This window comes from Salmo salar, chromosome 12 (assembly GCF_965601325.2).
Source record: "Salmo salar chromosome 12, fSalSal1, whole genome shotgun sequence".
Classification (NCBI taxonomy): domain Eukaryota; kingdom Metazoa; phylum Chordata; class Actinopteri; order Salmoniformes; family Salmonidae; genus Salmo; species Salmo salar.
In genome coordinates, this window is record NC_138302.1 from 85,585,724 (window position 1) to 85,608,867 (window position 23,144).

At 41.2% G+C, this 23,144-nt stretch overlaps 1 protein-coding gene across 1 annotated transcript; it reads left to right on the forward strand.

Annotated features, from left to right (window-relative positions):
• Positions 1-9,020: 9,020 nt before the first annotated feature.
• On the forward strand, positions 9,021-22,047 carry LOC106565734 (putative G-protein coupled receptor 173). The gene has a single exon (XM_014133174.3). The coding sequence runs from the start codon at positions 20,315-20,317 to the stop codon at positions 21,434-21,436; it is 1,122 nt and encodes a 373-aa protein (XP_013988649.2). The 5' UTR covers positions 9,021-20,314; the 3' UTR covers positions 21,437-22,047.
• Positions 22,048-23,144: the final 1,097 nt, after the last annotated feature.

A 23,144-nucleotide genomic window follows, 5' to 3' on the forward strand; every position in this document is an offset into this window, starting at 1 on the left:
CTTTTTCCCCCCACTGTAGGGAATGATGGACTGTCGTTTGTCTTGATGGACTGTTGTTTGTCTTTGCTTATTTAAGCTGTTTTTGCCATAATATGGACTTGGTCTTTTACCAATTAGGGCTATCTTCTGTGTACCACTCCTGCCTTGTCACAAGACAACTGATTGTGCTAAACATATTAAGGATAGAAATTCCACTAATTCACTATTAACAAGGCACACCTGTTAATTTAAATGCATTCCAGGTGACTGCCTCATGAAGCTGGTTGAGATAATGTCAAGGGTGTGCACAGCTGTCATCAAGGCAAAGGGTGGCTACTTTGAAGAATCTCAAATATAAAATATATTTTGATTTGTTTAATACTTTTTGGGTCACTACATGATTCCATATGTGTTATTTTATAGTTTTGATGTCTTCACTATTATTCTACAATATAGAAAATAGTAAAAATAAAGAAAAACCCTGGAATGAGTAGGTGTGTCCAAACGTTTGACTGGCACTGTATATAAATGTTGCTGTGACTCTTTTGCGGATGATGTAAAAAAGATTTGCTGGTCTGATATGATTAATAAGGAGCATCCAGATGCTGCACTTGATGAATTTATGAAATTGCTTTGTTCATGCACCGGTTAAGAAACTGACTGTTAGAACTGTTAAGGTTCCATGGATTGATGAGGAATTGAAAAACTGTATGGTTGAAAGAGATGGGGCAAAAGGAGTGGCTAATAAGTTGGCTGTACATCTGACTGGCTGACTTACTGCAAATTGAGAAATTATGTGACTAAACTAAAAAAAATAATAAGAAACCGTATTATGAAGCCAAAATCAATGACATAAAGAATGATGAAAAAAAAACTTGAGTACTTTAAATGAAATTATGGGCAGAAAGACCAATTCAACTCCATCTTTCATCGAATCAGATGGCTTATTCATCACAAAACCATTTGATGTTGCCAATTATTTTAATGATTACTTCATTGGCAAAGTGGGCAAACTTTTAGGCAGGAAATGACAACAACGAACAGTGAGCCATCGTATTCATGGATAAAAAATTAATAATGAAAGAAAAGTATTGCAAGTTTGAATTTTTGTGAAGTTAGTTTGGGAGAGGTGAAAAAAATAATGTTATCGATCAATATTGACAAACATCCTGGCATTGACAACTTAGATGGAAAGCTGTCATGTTTTTAATCTAAGCCTAGAGGAAAGTCTTTGTCCTCAGGCCTGGAGGGAAGCCAAAGTCAATCGCTACCCAAGAGTGGTAAAGCGGCATTTACGGGTTGCTACAGTAGACCTATGAGCTTGCTGCCAGCAAACTGTTGGAAAAAATGGTGTTTGACCAAATACAATGCTATTTCTCTGTAAACAAATTAACAACAGACTTTCAGCATGCTTATAAAGAAGGGCACTGACACAAATTACTGATGATTGGTTGAAAGAAATTGATAAGAAGATTGTGGGAGCTGTACTGTTAGATTTCAGTGCAGCCTTTGATATTATTAACCATAATCTGGTTAATAACATAACATAAAACATAAAAACATATGTGTTATGACTTTTCAACCTCAGCTCTGAATCCATGATATGGCAATCTATCTAAAGAACTTGACGGGTTTTCTTTAATGGAAGTTCTCTAATGTCAAACATGTAAAGTGTGATGTACCGCAGCGCAGATCTCTAGGCCCTCTACTCTTTCCTATTTGTACCAATGACCTGCCACTGGCATTTAACAAAGCATGTGTGTCCATGTATGCTGATGATTCAACCATATACGCATCAGCAACCACAGCTAATGAAGTCACTGAAACCCTCAACAATATCATGACTGAGGATATGACTCAGATGCAGACTCAGGAGGCAGATAGTTCGATTCTCTGAATATTTATTAACTCCATGGGGCAGATCGAGGGCAGGCAGAGGTTCGTAATCCAAGGCAGAGTCATTAAGGGTCAGAACGGCAGGCAGGCTCAGGACAAGCAGAAGACAAGAAAACGAGAATTGGAGAAACGGGAAACACGCTGGTAAGACCTGACAAAACAAGACGAACTGGCAACAGACAAACAGAAAACACAGGTATAAATACACAGAGGATAATGGGGAAGAATAGGAGACACCTAGTGGGGGATGGAGACAAGCACAAGACAGGTAAAACAGATCCCGGGGTGACAAACAACGAGTTGCAGTCTATTTGGAATGGGTGGCCAGTAATAAACTGGTCCTGAACATCTCTAAAACTAAGAGCATTGTATTTAGTACAAATCATTGCCTAAGTTTTAGACCTCAGCTGAATCTGGTAATGAATGGTGTGGCTGTTGATCAAGTTGAGGAGACTAAATTACTTGGCTTTACCTTAGATTGTAAACTGTCATGGTCTATACCTTAGATCGTAAACTGTCTTAGTCAAAACATATAGATTCAATGGTTGTAAAGATGGGGAGAGGTCTGTCTGAAATAAAGAGATGCACTGCTTTTTTGACACCACACTCCAAAAAGCAAGTCCTGCAGTCTCTAGTTTTGTTTCTTGATTATTGTTCAGTCGTGTGGTCGAGTGCTGCATGGAAAGACCTAGTTAAGCTGTAGCTGGCCCAGAACAGAGCTGCACGTCTTGCTCTTCATTGTAATCAGAGGGCTGATATAAATCCTATCCATGCCAGTCTCTCCTTGGTTAAGAGCTGAGGAGAGACTGACTGCATCACTTCTTCTTTTTAGAAGAAACATTAATGTGTTGAAAATCCCAAATTGTTAGAATAGTCAACTTACACAGAGCTCTGACACACACTTACCGCACCAGACATGCCACCATGCCTTTTCACAGTCTCCAAATCCAGAACAAATTCAAGAAAGTGTACAGTATTATATAGAGCCATTATTGCATGGAACTTCATTCCATCTCATATTGCTCAAATGAACAGCAAACCTGGTTTAAAAAAAAACGATGAAGCAACCCCTCACCGCACAACACCTCTCCCCTATTTGACCTAGATAGTTTGTGTGTATGTATTAATATGTAGGCTACATGTGGCTTTTGTAAAAAAAAAATGAAAAAAAAATGTAGTTTTGTCCTTGAGCTGTTGTCTATTAATGTTCTGTATTATGTCATGTTTCATATTTTGTGTGGACCCCTGAAAAAGTAGGTGCTGCTTTTGCAACAGCTAATGGGGCTCCTAATAAAATACCAAATACTAAACTGCTTGCTATACACTGTACTACGTAATTGTAGCAGGTTTACTAACGCATTAGTTCTAGTAGCTATATTGACTATGACATTAGCTAATATGGTGACAGTGATGTAGGCTGTGTGAAGCGGTTAGCGGTTATGGTATGAAAGTTTGGCTAAGGTGCCACCAGCCACCTGTGAGAGGAAGCTAGGAAAGGAGGAAAAGAAAGGGAGCTAGGAATGGAGGAAAGGAATCTAGGAAAGAAAATAAGAAAAGGAAAGGAAGAAGGAAAGGATGCTAGGAAAGATAGCTAGGAAATGAGGAAAGGAGCTAGGAAAGGAAATGAGATAAAGAAAGGGAGATGGGGAATGAGGAGAGGAAAGGGAGGTAGGGAGGGAAAAAGAATTGGGCAATTTTGATGGGGGTAGGAGCTACAAAAAAAACAGAACTCATCATGAGTGGCCGCAGTGGCTCGTGGGTCTGCGTCCCCACCTCGTGACAGCGAAGAGAACATGTTTTTAGATTTAAGTTTTTAGTGATGGGGCAGTATTCGGAAATTCAGATGAATGACGTGCCCAAAGTGAACTGCCTGTTACTCAGGCCCAGAAGCTAGGATATGCATATGACTGGTAGATTTGGATAGAAAACACTCTAAAGTTTCCGAAACTGTTAAAATAATGTCTGTGCGTATAACAGAACTGATATGGCAGGTGAAAACCTGAGGAAAATCCATACAGGAAGTGGTATTTTTTTTGATGTGGGTGGTTTTCAATTGAATGCCTATTGAGTATCTAATGGGTTAGGACCCAGACTGCAGTTCCTATGTCAACAGTCTTTAGATATTGTTTCAGGCTTGTTTTCTGAAAAATGAAGAAGAATGAGACTTTTCTGTTAGGGGACTGAGGAAGCATGCAGTGCTGGTTTGTGCGCTTGACTGTGTGCACTCCCTTCGTTCTTTTTCCTTTCTATTGAATACGCTATTGTCCGGTTGAAATATTATTGATTATTTAGACAATTGACAACCTGAGGATTAATTATAAACATCGTTTGACATGTTTCGACGAACTTTACAGGTACTATTAGGATGTATTTGTCGGCATGTTTTGACTGCCTTTGAGCCAGTGGATTACTGAACAAAACGTGCCTACAAAACTGAGTTTTTGGGATATAAAGAGGGACTTTATCGAACAAAACAAACATTTATTGTGTAGCTGGGACTCTTGTGACTGCAACCAGATGAAGATCTTCAAAGGTAAGTGATTAATTTTATCGCTATTTCCGACTTTCGTGACTCCTCTACTTGGTTGGAAAATGTTTGTATGCTTTTGTAAGCGGGGCGCTGTCCTCAGATAATCGCATGGTATGCTTTCGCGTAAAGCCTTTTTGAAATCTGACAAAGCGGCTAGATTAACAAGAAGTTAATCTTTAAGCCGATGTATAACACTTGTATTTTTATGAATGTTTATTATGACTATTTCTGTATTTTGTTGTCGAGGTGGGTCGCTAGCGGCATGCCTGCGCCAGAGAGGTTAAAGTTTATTTCCTGCAATTCTACACATTTTGCCATGGGGCAGAGAGATACTGCCCTACCAAGCAAAAAAGCAGTAACTGCTCATTTGGTTGAGAATGAGTTAATGTCATTTTTGCTACAATAAATACATTCTTAATCATGTGGACAAGTATCCTGCCTCTATTGTATTCTGTTTTGGAGAAAATGGGGTCATGTTAGCAGTAACTGCATAAAGTCACTGTGAAACCAGTTCCACGCTATTAGCAGTCACTGCCTTTTTGCTTGGCAGGGCAGTATAGGGTGGAGGCAAATCTTTGCAGTTTTTAATATAATAACTGATAATCTATGGGCCCAACGCAGGTCAGTAATTCGACCATGCTTACTACAAGTTTAGATAGCTATGCCCTAGACTAACTTACTAATCCCCACAAAAAAAATGCTAACATGGGCTAATTGAGTGGCTGCTGATGCACAATCAAATTTCGAAATTGCACCTTGTCTATTATTCTAACTCTAAACAGTAAGTTGAGACCCCGACTGAGATCTTTAACAAATAATAAATAAAAAATTGGTCCGTGGGCCTACAATGGGGGCCGCATGGCTGCCAGTTTCCCATGCCTGATATAGACGGACCAGGTGAATCCAGGTGAAAGCTGTGATCCCTTATTAATGTCACTTGTTAAAACCTCTCTAGGGTATGTGGGAGGCTACCGTCCCACCTGGCCAACATCCGGTGAAATTGCAGAGCGCCAAATTCAAAAACAGAAATACTCATAATAAGAATTGATAAAACATACAAGTGTTATACATCGGCTTAAAGATTAACTTCTTGTTAAACCAACCGTTGTGTCAGATTTCAAAAAGGCTTCACAGTGAAAGTATACCATGCGATTATCTGAGGACAGCGCCCAGCACACAAAACATTACAAACAGTTACCAGCCAAGTAGAGGAGTAACAAAAGTCAGAAACAGAGCTAGAATTAATCACTTACCTTTTGATGATCTTCATATGGTTGCACTCACAAGACTCCCAGTTATACAATACAGTGGGGGAAAAAAGTATTTGATCCCCTGCTGATTTTGTACGTTTGCCCACTTACAAAGAAATGATCAGTCTATAATTTTAATAGTAGGTTTATTTGAACAGTGAGAGACAGAATAACAACAACAAAAAATCCAGAAAAACGCATGTCAAAAATGTTATAAAATGATTTGCATTTTAATGAGGGAAATAAGTATTTGACCCCTCTGCAAAACATTACTTAGTACTTGGTGGCAAAACCCTTGTTGGCAATCACAGAGGTCAGACGTTTCTTGTAGTTGGCCAGCAGGTTTGCACACATCTCAAGAGGGATTTTGTCCCACTCCTCTTTGCAGATCATCTCCAAGTCACTAAGGTTTCGCGGCTGACATTTGGCAACTCGAACCTTCAGCTCCCTCCACAGATTTTCTATGGGATTAATGTCTGGAGACTGGCTAGACCACTCCAGGACCTTAATGTGCTTCTTCTTGAGCCACTCCTTTGTTGCCTTGGCCGTGTATTTTGGGTCATTGTCATGCTGGAATACCCATCCACGACCCATTTTCAATGCCCTGGCTGGTTCTCACCCAAGATTTGACGGTACATGGCCCCGTCCATCGTCCCTTTGATGCGGTGAAGTTGTCCTGTAGCCCTTAGCAGAAAAACACCCCCAAAGCATAATGTTTCTACCTCCATGTTTGACGGTGGAGATGGTGTTCTTGGGGTCATTCCTCCTCCTCCAAACACGGCGAGTTGAGTTGATGCCAAAGAGCTCCATTTTGGTCTCATCTGACCACAACACTTTCACCAGTTGTCCTCTGAATCATTCAGATGTTCATTGGCAAACTTCAGACGGGCATGTATATGTATTCTTGAGCAGGGGGACCTTGCGGGCGCTGCAGGATTTCAGTCCTTCACGGCGTAGTGTGTTACCAATTGTTTTCTTGGTGACTATGGTCCCAGCTGCCTTGAGATCATTGACAAGATCCTCCCGTGTAGTTCTGGGCTGATTCCTCACAGTTCTCATGATCATTGCAACTCCGCGAGGTGGAGCCCCAGGCCGAGGGATATTGACAGTTCTTTTGTGTGTCTTCCATTTGCGAATAATGGCACCAAATGTTGTCACCTTCTCATCAAGCTGCTTGGTGATGGTCTTGTAGCCCATTCCAGCCTTGTGTAGGTCTACAATCTTGTCCCTGACATCCTTGGAGAGCTCTTTGGTCTTGGCCATGGTGGAGAGTTTGGAATCTGATTGATTGCTTCTGTGGACAGGTGTCTCTTTTACAGGTCACAAGCTGCGTTTAGGAGCACTCCCTTTAAGAGTGTGCTCCTAATCTCAGCTCGTTACCTGTATAAAAGACACCTGGGAGCCAGAAATCTTTCTGATTGAGAGGGGGTCAAATACTTATTTCCCTCATTAAAATGCAAATCAATTTATAACATTTCTGACATGCGTTTTTCTGGATATTTTTGTTGTTATTCTGTCTCTCACTGTTCAAATAAACCTAACATTATAATTATAGATGGATCCTTTCTTTGTCAGTGGGCAAACGTACAAAATCAGCAGGGGATCAAGTACTTTTTCCCCCCCACTGTAAATGTTCGTTTTGTTCGATAAAGTCCCTCTTTATATCCAAAAACCTCAGTTTTGTTTGCGTGTTTTGTTCAGTAATCCATTTGCTCAAAGGCAGTCACAATAGGAAGACAAAAAATCCAATAAGTATCAGTGAAGTTCGTCGAAACATGTCAAACGATGTTTATAATCAATCCTCAGGTTGTTTTTAGTCATAATAATCAATAATATTTCAACCGGACAATAGCATCGTCAATATAAAAGATAAACAAGAAAGGCGTGCTCTCGGTCGCGCGTAGAAAACAACTCTGGGACTTCCCAGGGTCCACTCACTCAGAGTGGTCTTACTCCTTCATTTTTCATAATACAAGCCTGAAACATTTTCTAAAGACTGTTGACATCAAGTGGAAGCCATAGGAAGTGCAATCTGAGTCCTAAGTCAATGGAAAACTACAAACATAAAAAAAATACCACTTCCTGGATGGATTTTCCTAAGGTTTTCGCCTGCCATATCAGTTCTGTTATACTCACAGACATTATTTTAACAGTTTTGGTAACTTTAGAGTGTTTTCTATCCACATCTACCAATTATATGCATATCCTAGCTTCTGGCCCTGAGTAACAGGCAGTTTACTTTGGGCACGCTTTTCATCCGGATGTCAAAATACTGCCCCCTACGCCAGAGAGGTTAAATCCACTTCAATCCGTGTAGAAAAAGTGGAGGAGACAGGTTAAAGAAGGATTTTTAGGCCTTGAGACAATTGAGACATGTATTGTGCAAGTGTACCATTTAGAGGATGAGTGGCCAAGACAAAAGATTGAAGTGCCTTTGAACAGGGTATGGTAGTAGGTGTTAGGTGCACCGGTTTGAGTGTCAAGAAATGCAGCGCTGCTGGGTTTTTCACGCTCAACAGTTTCACATGTGTATCAAGAATGGTCCACCACCCAAATGGCATCCAGCCAACTTGACACAACTGTGGAAAGCATTGGAGTCAACATGGGCCAGCATCCCTGTGTAACACTTTCGACGCCTTGTAGAGTCCATGCCCCAACGAATTGAGGCTGTTCTGAGGGAAAAAGGGGCTGCAACTCAATATTAGGTAGGTGATCCTAATGCTTTGTCCACTCAGTGTACCGTATGTGGTAGAGACTACAAAGGGAAGCACAGCTGCAAGCTGCCCAGTGACACGAGCCTACCAGACAAGCTAAATTACTTATATGCTCGCTTCGAGGCAGGTAATGTGGTTGCATTTTCCAGTCATCTGGTGATTCTCAGTAACTATACTGTTCTCTTTGAAGTAGAAAGAATAATCAATATACGTTTAAATATTAGACATGTGTAAGCGGAATAAAGGCTGAAGCCCATGTGAGTGTACAAAGCTGGATCAATATCAAATTGATCATTGGACATGTAAAAACAGAACGTAAGCAGAATCTGTGTGGATTAAGCAAGGTAAACCAACAGGACCTGTCTGGTCTGGGCCATGTCTGATCTTGTGAAGGCTACTGGACACGCACATGGGTTAATCATTCATAGACAAAATAGGTCTGAACTTGTGAAGACCTTTGGACAGGAACATTAGTTAAGGGGTATGCATGTCACACCACCAATAGATTCTATGCCCCAATATCTGAGCCAATAAGAGAATGGAAACTATGTAAGAAAACAAGATTCGTAAAGTGGGGTGATGACGTTATGTAAAGGTAAGACTGTATAAAAACCAAGCACTAAGAATGAAGATTCAGTTGTTTCATGGAACTGCTCGGCTTCTGTTACTTTTGTAATAAAAGTCTAATTGAATTCACAAGCTCCGGTATCTGAGAAGTATTTGATTTAATATTTTTCCACAACAGTAACACTGAAGCAGGCATAAGAGCATCAGCCGTACCGGACGACTGTGTGATCACGCTCACAGTAGCCAAACAGGTCAACATTCACAAAGCTGCAGGGCCAGACTGATTACCAGGACGTGTACTCCGAGCATGCGCTGATCAACTGGCAAGTGTCTTCACTGACATTTTCAACCTGTTCCTGACTGAATCTGTTATACCAACATGTTTCCAGCAGACCACCATAGTCCCTGTGCCCAATAACACTAAGATAGCCTGCCTAAATGAGTACCGACCCATAGCACTCACGTCTGTACCCATGTAGTGCTTTGAAAGGCTGGTCAGGGCTCACATCAACACTATTATCCTGCCCCAACAGATCCACAGATGATGCAATCTCTATTGCACTCAACACTGCCTTTTCCAGCCTGGACAAAAGGAACACCTATGTGAGAATGCTATTCATTGACTACAGCTCAGCGTTCAACACCATAGTGCCCTCAAAGCTCATAACTAAGCTAAGGAGCCTGGGACTAAACACCTCCCTCTGCAACTGGATCCTGGACTTCCTGACGGGCCGCCCCCAGGTGGTAAGGGTAGGTAACAACATATGCGCCACGCTGATCATCAACACTTGATGATGGTGTTGGAGTCATGCCTGGCCATGCAGTCCTGAGTGAACAGGGAGTACAGGAGGGGACTGAGCACACACCCCTGAGGGGCCCACGTTTTGTTGATTAAGGACTTGTAAGTAAGCATTTCATTGTAAGGTCTACACCTGTTGTATTTTATTTTATTTGATTAACCATACAGTGATGGAAAAAGTACCTAATTGTCATACTTGAGTGAAAGTAAAGATACCTTAGATTATAGAAAAAGACTCAAGTAAAATACTGCTTCACTAAAAGTCTAAAAGTATTTACTTTTAAATATACTTAAGTATCAAAAGTTAGTCTAAATCATTTCACATTCCTTATATTATGGAATGATTTTCTTGATTAAAAAAAAATATGAATAGCCAGGACACACTCCAACACTCAGACATAATTTAGAAACGAAACATTTGTATTTAGTCAGTCCACCACATCAGAAGCAGTAGGGATGACCAGGGATGTTCCTCTCGATAAGTGTGTGAATTGGACAGTTTTCCTGTCCTTTTCTTGCAAAAACTAGAAATGTAATATTTAAAGAGGAGCTGGGTTAGAGAGGCCTATGCTGCCACTTACTGTAGTAAAAACAGAGGTGTAGGCATCCTGATAAATAACAATACACACTTTTTCCGTATATCCTAGCACATGGACCAATAAGGCCATTTTCTAATGTTGAATTGTACCTTACATGGTGGAAAATACACATTGATTTCCCACCAGGGACAAACCTGGTGTTTTTAGATAGAAGTTCCTCGGCGTACACATCACGGACAAACTGAAATGGTCCACCCACACAGACAACGTGGTGAAGAAGGCGCAACAGCGCCTCTTCAACCTCAGGAGGCTAAAGAAATTCGGCTTGTCATCAAAAACACACAAACTTTTACAGATGCACAATCGAGAGCATCCTGTCGGGCTGTATCACCGCCTGGTACGGCAACTGCTCCGCCGAACAACCGTAAGGCTCTCCAGAGAGTAGTGAGGTCTGCACAATGCATCACCGGGGGCAAACTACCTGCCCTCCAGGACACCTACACCACCCGATGTCACAGGAAGGCCAAAAAGATCATCAAGGACAACAACCACCCAAGCCACTGCCTGTTCACCCCACTATCATCCAGAAGGCGAGGTCAGTACAGGTGCATCAAAGCGGGGACCGAGAGACTGAAAAACAGCTTCTATCTCAAGGCCATCAGATTGTTAAACAGCCATCACTAACAGTCAGTGGCTGCTGCCAACATACTGACTCAAGTCTCTAGCCACTTTAATAATTAAAAATGGGATGTAGTAAATGTATCTCTAGTCACTTTTAAACAATGCCACTTTATATAATGTTTACATACCCTACATTACTCATCTCATAGGTATACACCAAATCAAATGTATTTATAAAGCCCTTCTTACATCAGCTGATGTCACAAAGTGCTGTACAGAAACCCAGCCTAAAACCCCAAACAGCAAGCAATGCAGGTGTAGAAGCACAGTGGCTAGGAAAAACTCCCTAGAAAGGCCAGAACCTAGGAAGAAACCTAGAGAGGAACCAGGCTATGATGGGTGGCCAGTCCTCTTCTGGCTATACTGTACTCTATACCATCTACTGCATCTTGCCTATGCCGTTCGGCCATCGCTCATCCATATTTTTACATGTACATATTCTTATTCATTCCTTTACACTTGTGTGTATAAGGTAGTTGTTGTGAAATTGTTAGGAATTGTTAGATTACTTGTTAGATATTACTGCACGGTCGGAACTAGAAGCACAAGCATTTCGCTACACTCGCACTAACATCTGCTAGCCATGTGTGTGACCAATAAAATTTGATTTGATTCGATTTTTTTTTATTCCATCAAATCCAAACAGGAACTTTATTTTAGTAGGTGTCCTAAATCATACATTCGATAAGATTGACAGATTGGGTAATAAAAAAAGCTAATATTGGGAGTCATCCTTAAAAATAATTTACAAGATACCTGGAGGTTATTGTACCCAGATACAAAATACTAAGCTTTTAAAAGATGCATGATCTTGTGATATCGGATTATTCTCCTGTATCATGCTTAATTACACCAGTAGAAAATAACACTTAGCGGCACAATTTGGAGAATGAATAGAGCGCATCGTCTGGACCCTAAATGTATTAAATACGTAAACGAAAAAATATAAACCTTTACCATTACAAATGTAGACATAGAGGACAGAGAAAAGATGACTACCGTTATTATTTTGGATGCCTTTAAGGTGTACATTAGGGGAATGATAATCTCATACTCTGCAAAGTTAAATCTGATTTAGAAATTAAAATTAAAGACAAATTAATCACTTTCTTAGAAAAAGCCCATAAAAATCTTTACAAGGTAAAAAAGAAAATAGAATTTCTAAACTTAAGCAGGGATACAATCTTTAACTTTTGAAGAGATCCAACAACTACAGGTTAAACTCAAGTAAAGCATACTACTTAATGGAAAATAAACCTGGTTAATATCTCGCAGCTCACACAAAATGAATAAACACTAAACCTGTTATAATTTTAAAAGATAAGGATACAAATGTGGTAATTAGAAACAACGCGATTCATTACCATTTTAAAAGCTTCTATGAACATTTATATCAATCAGAATTAAACAATAGTTGGACGGAAACATATAGCCTTCGAGGACTCAACAACCCTGAAGCCATTATCAGCAGACCAAAAAGAATCACTAAAAACAGAGATCACCCCCCCCGAAAAATGTGATACTGTTTAAACATTAGTGCGGAGAAAAGAACCAGGAATGGAGGGCTTTCCCATAGAATTCTATTCAACATCTTGGGACAAAGTAGCACCCCTATTTACACAAATGACAACACGCATGGCATTTGTCCCGGAGGTAGCCTAGTGGTTAAAGCGTTGGACTCCTAACGGAAAGGTTGCAAGATCGAATCCCCGAGCTAACAAGGTAAAAAGCTGCCGTTCTGCCCCTGAACAAGGCAGTTAACCCACTGTTTCTAGGCCATTGTTGAAAATAAAAATTTGTTCTTAACTGATTTGCCTAGATAAATAAAGATTTAAAAAATCAGAACTGTCTAGTTACATGTATCAAACCGTTATTTCAGTTATATTTAAACCGGAAAAATTTGGAGTGTCCCCAGCTGATAATAGACCCATAAGTTTAATAATTTGTGGCAATAAAATGATTACAAAACGTATAAGCAATAGAATGGCAAAGTCTTCCCAGACTTAATACTTATCAAACAGGCTTTCTTAAAAATAGACAAACAAATACAAGAACATGTTTCGGTTTAATAAAATACTAAAAAAACAAGATATACATTTATCAATAATGGCTGTTGATGCCGAAAAGGCTTTCGACAATCTTAAATTGCCTTTTTCTATTTAAAATATTGTAAGCTTTCAACTTTCCAGCTAAAATAATAAATGATATAAAAATATTACATAAATGTCCTAAAGCAAGAATATACACAAATAATACATTATCTGATTAAATTGCTTTAGAAAAGAGGCACAAGACAGGGAGACCCCCTCTTCCCGCTCCTGTTTGCACTGGCATTTGAACCGCTTGCAGAAAGATTTAGACAGGACCGAAACGTAGCAGGTATCAGTATTGATAAACATGAATTTGAACAAAACTTATTTGGAGATGATCTCCTGATATACCTGGACAATATTGAAAACTCAATTCCCCCTTTTATCAAGGCTCAGGCTAAGACCCAGATGCAGACACAGGAGGTGGATAGTGCAAGTCTCAGAGTTTATTATTGTACAAGGGGCAGGCAATGAGTCGTAATCCAAATCAGAGTCAGGCAGGTACAGGACGGCTAACAGGATCAGGGTCAGGACAGGCAGAAAGGTCCGAACTGGGAAGACTAGGAAAAACAAAAACTAGAGCACAGGAAACACAGGAACACGCTGGTAGGACTTGATGGGAAACAGAAGACATAAGGCTGTGAGACAGGTGTTTAATTCTAGATAGTTGCTGGCTCCAGGTGGTGGGATTGGTGGAGACGAGACAATGAAGAGTCGTCTCCAGGTCCTGATTGGCTTGCTCCAACTGGCCGTTAGACTGGGGATGAAAACCAGAGAACAGGCTGGCCGACAACCCAATGAGGGAACAGAACGCCTTCCAGAACCGGGATGAGAACTGAGGACCGCGATCGGAGACCATGTTGACCGGAAGTCCATGGATCCGGAAGATGTGCTATACCATGAGCTGGGCCGTCTCCTTAGCTGAGGGAAACTTAGGAAGGGGGATAAAATGGGCGGCTATCCACCACTGTAAGGATGGTGGTGTTGCCATCTGACAGAGGGAAACCTGTGATGAAGTCCAAGAATATAAGGGACCAGGGGAGGTGAGGAACAGGGAGTGGTTGAAGGAGGCCAGCCAGAGCATGCCGCAGAGTCTTGTTCTGCGCACACACAGTGCATGAATGCAGAGACGTCAGGAACCATGGTGGGCCATCAAAAACGTTGTCGGACGAAAGCCAAGGTCTAACGGGAGCCAGGGTGACAGGTGAGCCTCGAGGAATGTGCCCATTCCAGAACCAGAGCACGGGCAGAATCCGGGACAAACATCCGGTTAGCCAGGCCCCTCCCCGTACCTACTAATCAGCCTGGTCTTTTAATTGGCAGGTAGATAAGAAATGTCCCGTAGCTCCACAATAAAGACAGCTCTTGGTGTTTAGTCTGTGTAAGCACTCAGCAGGAAACAATCTAGCCTTTCCCAGTTGCATGGGCTCCGGAGGAGATGAGTCGACAGCCCTCTGTGATTTACGAGAGAACTCGGGTGACAACGATCCACTCGGAAATGTAGACTTTGGGGATTTCCGGGATTCCTCTGAGGCGAGGTAGAAATTGAGGATGAGCGAGGCCGACAGGGAACAGACTCCCTCTCCCTCCTACATTCCCGTAGCCGCCCACCGATCCGGATGGTCAAGGCTATGAGGGAGTCGAGCTCCGTGGGCAGCTCCCGGGCTGCAAGCTCATCTTCAATCACCTCCGATAATCGGTGAAGGAACATGTCGAACAGGGCTTCCGGGTTCCAGGCACTCTCAGCCGCCAATGTGCTATAATCCACCACGTGGTCTGCCACACTACAGGTGTCCTGACGTAGTTGGAGCAGCTTACGAACAGCCTCTCTCCTGGACAATGGAGAATCGAACACTCTACGTACCTCCACCACCATGAACTCCTCCAGATTGAGGCAAACGGTGGACTGCATCCACACCGCCGTAGCCCAGGTGAGTTCGCTCCCGGACATCAGTGTTATCAAATTCTCTATCTTCGAGCAGTCCGAGGGGAACGAAGAAGGCAAAAGGTAAGTCAAGGCAGGCAAAGAGTCGTAATCCAAATCAGAGTCAGGCAGGTACAGAATGGTAGGCAGGATCAGGGTTAGGACAGGCAGAAATGTCAGAACTGGCTAGACTGGGAAAAACAAAAACTAAAGCACAGGAAATACGGTAACATGCTGGTAGGACTTGACGGGACAAGACAAACTGGCAACAGACAAACAGAAAATGCAGGTATAAATACACAGGAGATAATGGGTGTCACGTGTGCTCCCTCTCCGGCCTCTAGGTCACCAGGCTGCTTGTTAAGGCGCACATCTGTCACCATTGTTACGCGCATTAGCGCAATATGACACTCACCTGGACTCCACCACCTCCTTGATTACTTGCCCTACAAATGTCACTCCCCTTGGTTCCTTCCCCAGGCGTCATTGTTTCTGTTTCAGTTTCATGTCTGTGCTTTGTTCGTGTTTCTTGTTTTGGATTATGGTGCGTTTATTTATTGAAACACTCACTCTGTGAACTTGCTTCCCGGCTCTCAGCGCACATCGTTACAATGGGGACAAATGGGAGACACCTGATGGGGGTGGAGACAATCACAAGACAGTTGAAAGAGATCAGAGATTACCTTTGGTAAAAAATATTTGTGGAATACTCTAAAATCTCAGGATATAAAATTAATGTGGAAAAAAATGTAATAATGGCAATAGGAAAATTTTAAATAATAACTTACGATGTAAAGCTATCCTTTAAGTGGACCACAATGTCACGATTGCTAGGAGTGGTGGTAGGAGTCAGGCGCAGAGAGCAGAGGTAATGAAAAATTAGATTTATTTTCCGCTGGTACGACACGGTCGACGCCAACACAACAGGCGTGTGAACAAAATTACCAACCCATACACAACGGGCACACAGTCCGGAAAGAAAATAAACCAAGGAGATCGCCAGCACATCAAACAAGCACACTGACGATAAAATAATCCCGCACAAACCTGGGCGGGCTAAACAGGCTTAAATAACCACAAATCAACACACACAAATAAGGAACAGGTGCAAACAACAGACATACCAACAGAAAAGGAAAAAGGGATCAGCGGCGGCTAGTAGGCCGGCGACGACGACTGCCGAGCGCCGCCCGAGCAGGCAGGGGAGCCAGCTTCGGTGGGACTCGTGACACACAAAAAATATTGAATACTCAGGATGCTTAATAAGTGACGACAAACAACAAATACATAAAGATAACTTTATTCCATTACTGAACAATATGAAAGTAGATCTAATTAAATTGAACAATTTTCCCATAAATCTTACAGGTACAATGAACCTCTTCAGAATGGCATGGCTTCTAAAGTGTTTGTATTTATTTTCAGAAATACCAATTACCCCACCAATCTTTTAAAAAGTATACTCAGTCATAACGGACCTTATATGGGCAAATACATTTTTTAATTCAGGTGGTATACAGAAGAAAGCCCTATTTGGTAAAATACCAAGTCCATATTATGGCAAGAACAGCTTTTTTTTCAGTCGCATAAACCATCACCTCATCACCTAAATTCATTAGCGTTTACTGCACCTGAGATTGCAGCCCAAATCAATGATTCACAGAGTTCAAGTAACAGACACATCTCAACATCAACTGTTCAGAGGAGACTGCGTGAATCAGGCCTTCATGGTCAAATTGCTGCAAAGAAACCACTACTAAAGGACACTCTCTTTGGCTAAGAAACACGAGCAATGGACATTAGACCAGTGAAAAACTGTTCTTTGGTCAAATTTTTGAGTTTTGGTTCCAACCGCCGTTGTCTTTGTGAGACGCAGAGTAGGTGAACGGATGATCTCTGCATGTGTGGTTCCGACCGTGAAGCATGGAGGAGGAGGTGTGATGGTGTGGGGGTGCTAAACTGGTGACACTGTCTGTGATTTATTTAGAATTCAAGGCACACTTAACCTGCATGGCTACCAAAGCATTCTGCAGCGATATGCCATTCCATCTGGTTTGCGCTTAGTGGGACTATCATTTGTTTTTCAACAAGGCAATGACCCAACACACCTCCAGGCTGTGTAAGGGCTATTTGACCAAGAAGGAGAGTGATGGAGTGCTGCATCAGATGACCTGGCCTCCACAATCACCCGACCTCAACCCAATTGAGATGGTTTGGTATGAGTTGGACAGCCAGCAAGTGCTCAGCAGATGTGGGAACTCCTTCAACACTGTTGGAAAAGCATTCAAGGCGAAGCTGGTTGAGAGAATGCCAAGCGTGTGCAAAGCTCTCATCAACACAAAGGGTGGCTACCTTGAAGAATCTAAAATATATTTAACACTTTTTTGGTTACTACATGATTCTATATGTGTTATTTCATTGTTTTGATGTCTTCACTATTATTCTACTATGTAGAAAATAGTAAAAATAAAGAAAAACCCTTGAATGAGTAGGTGTGTCCAAACTTTGACTGGTACTGTACAGTGGTGTAAAGTACTTAAGTAAAAATACTTTGAGGTACTACTTAAGTCGTTTTTTTGGGTATCTGTACTTTGCTTTACTATTTATATTTTTGACAACTCCTACTTTTACTCCATTACATTCCTAAAGAAAACAATGTACTTTTTACTCCATACATTTTCCCTGACACCCAAAATTATTAGTTACATTTTGAATGCTTAGCAGGACAGGAAAATGATCCAATTCACACAATTAGAAAGAGAACATCCCTGGTCATCCCAACCAGGGAACCAGACTCACTAAACACAAATGCTTCGTTTGTAAATGATGTCTGAGTGTTGGAGTGAGCCCCTGGCTATCCGTAAATTTAAAAAACAAAAGAAGTGTGCCATCTGGTTTACTTAATATAATGAATGTGAAATGATTTATACTTTTAATTTTGATACTTAAGGATATTTTAACAATTACCTTTACTTTTCTTTCTTAAGTATATTTAAAACCAAATACTTTAAAACTTTTACTCAAGTAGTATTTTACTTGTTGACTTTCACTTTTACTTAAGTCATTTTTTATTATGGTATCTTTACTTTTACTCAAGTATGACAATTGGGTACTTTTTCCACCACTGGTACTGTATGTAAATGTGATATTTTTTGTTTTGTTTTATTATAAATTTGCAAAAAATTCTAAAAACCTGTTTTTCTATTGTCATTGTGGGGTAATGTGTGTAGATTGATGAGGAAAACAACTATTTCATCAATTTTAGAATAAGGCTGTAATGTAGTAAAATGTGGAGGGGTTTGAATACTTTACGAAGGCACTGTATATACTATATATGGTCTATGGGCTACCTACCTGTACATGTGACCAATGACCTATAACCCCATGTGAGAGTTCCCCTAGTGTACAAAATCCATAGACAGACAATATACAACACATTAAATCAAACGAGCACCAGCAGGCCAACATATTAGGCAAGACTAAACACTACTTCCTGGGCATAGCCCATACATTTGATGTCTTATTCTCCCTGTGATCCAGAGTCACCTGCCATTCACCAAGTTACTGCCTATCTTTTTATTGATCATGACTTATTCAGTCTTTTGTATCTAGGTTTTTTAGGATAGGGGGCTAGACGCTAGTTTTTTCCCCCTTCAAATTATGAGCTAAAGGAAATGGACCCTTAATGGACCTCTCTCTCTCTGCTCTCTCTCTCTCTCTCTCTGCTCTCTCTCTCTGCTCTCTCTCTCTCTCTCTGTGCTCTCTCTCTCTCTCTGCTCTCTCTCTCTCCCTCTCTCTCTCTCTCCCCCCCCCCCTCTCTCTCTCTCTCTCTCTCTCTCTCTCTCAACTAGGCTGCAGATGGCACTAGTGAATCACAGCTGCCAGATTTGTGTTATCAACTCCATTGACATGCTAATGTTTAATGTATTCAAATATCCTATATTTTCCCATATTATAGTATGTGCATACAGTTTGTTTAATAAGATAGATATTTATCTAACACATCGCATATAATTGGTGATAGTAATATGTGGGCTTCTGTCTTATAACTATTCAATTGTCATATTATGGTCGGTTAAAAACAATTGTGGGGATATAGTCTAATAGGTCTAGCATACTTGGTGGTGCCAACCAATCATGTTGGCAAAATTGTGTAAGCCTACCCTGCATATTGACCAGTCAAAATGGGATTGCATTTGAAAATATGTGACTAAAACAGTAGAAATCGGAATAGAAACCCTTTATATAGGCTACTATGGTGGCATTCTTCATAATGCAGCTGTCCTGTATGACCTGTATGTCTATGCATTCACTCAATGACTTATATTTCAAATGAGATGATCATAATTAGGATTTTAGGTTAGGTTGGTTGTAAACACATGACTGTGCCTTTAAAGCTGCCTCGGTGTAAAAGGAACTGAGCAGTCTGAAACGATTGAATTTGACAAGCCTTTCTAGACATGGAAAATCATGCCTTGGGAATGCATGAGACAGGATCCAATTATTGAATGATTCCATGTAGCGCCGCAGACTAATGTACGCGCACAGGAGATCGGACAACTGTTTCTGATCCGAGGACGTGGATTAGCCTACATTTAATCTATCTCGACATTAGCCGGCGCTGTTCAGTGTCTATCCACCTTATCATAATCGATTCAACCTCGTTTGAAAACGTAAAGTGTAGGCTTTTCCTCAAATGCAAACCAACGGTTGTAGTTTATAGACATGCATTAGTTTTTATTGCTGGATGTATTCATACGCCATGCCTTCGATTGAGTGGACTGAACACTGGTTTGGCTATAGTCTACCCAACCCTATTAATTGCGTGTTGAAGAGATGATGACGGCCTGTCCTCCGATTTATGTTTATTTATTCCTCAAGACGAACGAGAACCTCAGCATCAGTGGAAATGGAGATGTGTTTTTGAAATGTCTGGCATTCAAACGGATCCATTTAAGATGGTGTGTGCAAAGACTGCATGTTTCAGAGCAATATGTTTGCTATCAGCTGAAAATGGAACTACGAACATGGGTGTAGCCTATTTCATATTCGAAACGGAAACTTGTGAGATGAAGGATAACAAGAAAATACATTTCGATGGATCTCAGTCGCTTCTGAAATCAGGCAATGCTTCAAACCCAGGAGAATAATGAATGATATTCTAAAACGGTTAAAACCTAGATGCTGTTCACGGTGAGGTAGTGTAACATAATCGTGCATCATGTTAATTTCTTGCTGGCCAATTTTTATCAATCATTGATAGGCCTACTTCGACCGGGGAAGCACAACCACTTGATGTGGGAGTATAGAATACACGCGCCTTTGACAATAGCTTGGTTACATAGATGGCAAATTCAAGCGAGTTTGGGGAAAGCAATCCCACGCTACATAATTATGCCATCACCGCCTCTGCGGTGAAACTGGCCTCGCTCGGTCTGATCATTTGCATCAGCCTTGTCGGGAATGCGGCGTTGTCCCTGCTAGTGCTGAAAGACATCTCCCTTCACAAGGCTCCGTATTATTTTCTACTTGATCTGTGCTTGGCAGATGTAATACGGTCTGCCGTGTGTTTGCCCTTTGTGATGATATCAATCAACAACCGTTCCACCTGGACGTACAGCATTATACGTTGCAAAATTATCGCGTTCCTGTCGGTCCTTTTTTGTTTCCATGTAGCGTTTCTGCTCTTCTGCGTCAGTGTCACCAGATACATGGCGATTGCACACCACAGGTTTTATTCCAAACGAATGACATTGTGGACATGTGTGGCAGTGATTTGCATGGTCTGGACCCTCTCTGTCGCTATGGCTTTCCCCCCTGTATTTGACGTTGGCACCTACAAATTCATCCATGAAGAGGAACAATGCATTTTCGAGCACCGATATGTGAAAGCTAACGACACCCTGGGTTTCATGTTGATGCTGGCTGTCATCGTGGGAACAACACACGTTGTTTACATAAAAATGTTGTGTTTCGTGTACGACCACCGCAAGATGAAACCCGCTCAGCTTGTCCCAGCTATAAGCCAAAACTGGACCTTCCACGGGCCAGGTGCCACTGGGCAGGCAGCCGCCAATTGGATTGCAGGATTTGGACGCGGTCCCACCCCACCAACGTTGGTGGGAATCAGACAAACGTCGCATAATGGAAACAGAAGGCTGCTTGTCTTGGATGAATTTAAAATGGAGAAACGCATAGGGAAAATGTATTACATGATAACCCTGGCGTTTCTTATCCTCTGGGCCCCGTACATTGTTACTTGCTACATTCGAGTGTTTGTCAAAGGAGGCACAATTCCACAGGTTTACCTGACTGCGGCCGTGTGGATGACGTTCGTTCAGGCGGGGGCGAATCCCATTATTTGTTTCATATTCAACAAGGAGCTGAGATCGCGCCTCAGAGCCAGTTTCCCATGTTGTCTCAGCACACAGACACCTATGTCTATGGAGCCATACTGTGTCATCTGATAGGTTCTACTGCTGTTTTAGACAAGGGAAAACGAACAGAACTGTCATGTTGGTTTTGAAGCCTTAGGTGATATTACTCTGTTGCTATGCTTGTCCAATTTTCCCACACAGGCTGAAGGCCATATTTTGTGATTTGCACTTACAGAAAGTGCAAAATGTTGCCAATCTGTATTTCGAATAGGCCTATTAATAATGTGGCATATTTGAAGAATCTCATTGGTATATTATTTGACTAATGTAGGCCTATGGCAATTCAGTTAGAAGAACATAAGACAATTCTGTACATTCTCTAAAGCTGTTTATTTCTTTATTCTGAACTTTTTTTTAAATCAAATATGTTGTAGCTTTCATAAAATCTTCTTAGAATTATTTGTGTGGAGAAGGTGATAAAATAAACTTTTACAGTCTTTTGCAAATACATTTTCTTCCTGGATTTTAACATGTGTTGATAAAAATGTATACCTTGCACATTCCCTGTAAAAAAGACAAATGACATGTTTTTTTCTATGGACAAGGACAATGGAACTCTAAAAGAAGCAAAGCATCAGTGCTGCAGAGAGATGTTTGCTATGTTTGTACTTCTGAGTAAATAAACAACAGATTAATGATTAGTATTGATTTGATTCTGTAATACAGGTAACTAAACAATATCTGTTCTGTGTTTCAATACAATAACAATATAGACACATCCTATTTTCTACCACTCATCCTCAAACGCTAACTTCCAATTTACCCTATTTTGTTGTATCATTACTCCCTCTATAGCACAAGATGTGGGGGGTTGTATTACCCTGAAACAATATAATTATACTAAAATCGTGGTATCTGGGCAGATCATGTTTTCATTGTGATCAGCTAACTTGTTACCATACTATTACCATGTTATTACCACTTTATTCTGCACTGTAATGTAAAATGCTACCATCATTCATGTGCCCGAGTATTTAGCCAGCCTTAGGAAGTTTGTGCTTCTGAAAAAGCAGTGCAGCAAGAGTCCAGTTTGCCTCTGCTCACACACTCCATTCTTCTCATAAGACTTTAACTAGCCAGCATGCACCTTTCAGTATGTAAAAAATCCAACAGTGTATAATAGAGTCATTATTCTGATCACTGCTTGTCTCAGTTACAGCCATGTAAATGAACATTTGTCAGCTAATTGGAGTCCTTAATTTTGTAGCCCGGGTTTACTTCCCTAGGGGGAAGTGGGATAGATAGAGTGGGAACTGCTGAGCTGATGTTTCTGGGTAGAGCATCCCAGTGTACCTACAGTATACCTACTGTGCACCCTCCCTCCCTCCCTTCCCTGGCCTGGCCCAGCATCACTGAACCATTACCATCACAACATGCCTGCTCCGCTCTACTCCCAGCATGACTGTTGCTTCTGAGCGACTGAAACGTTCTCACCTGTGAATTCTCTCATGCAGTATCATTTCAGATCAGGCATTTTTTTATACAACAGCTCTGCCCCAGGAGACCTCTCTCTGCTGCTTTGCTTATAAGTGCCTCTTGAACATTTCTGCATGTACACAGCCATATTGTTGACCCCACATTTGCCTCTGTTAGTTTCTCAGAGGCAGTTTTGCACACCTGAAATATGTTCAAAATGCAATAACATTTCATCCCTAGAGTTATTGCAAAGAGTTTATGGTGCCATTGTCTGAATATACCTTCATTGAAATGGCAAGGCTCTCCACGTTGTGGCTTATTC

Bases quoted from the DNA above. Each gene is read 5' to 3' on its own strand.
- LOC106565734 (XM_014133174.3), top strand. From the start codon at position 20,315: ATGGCAAATTCAAGCGAGTTTGGGGAAAGCAATCCCACGCTACATAAT.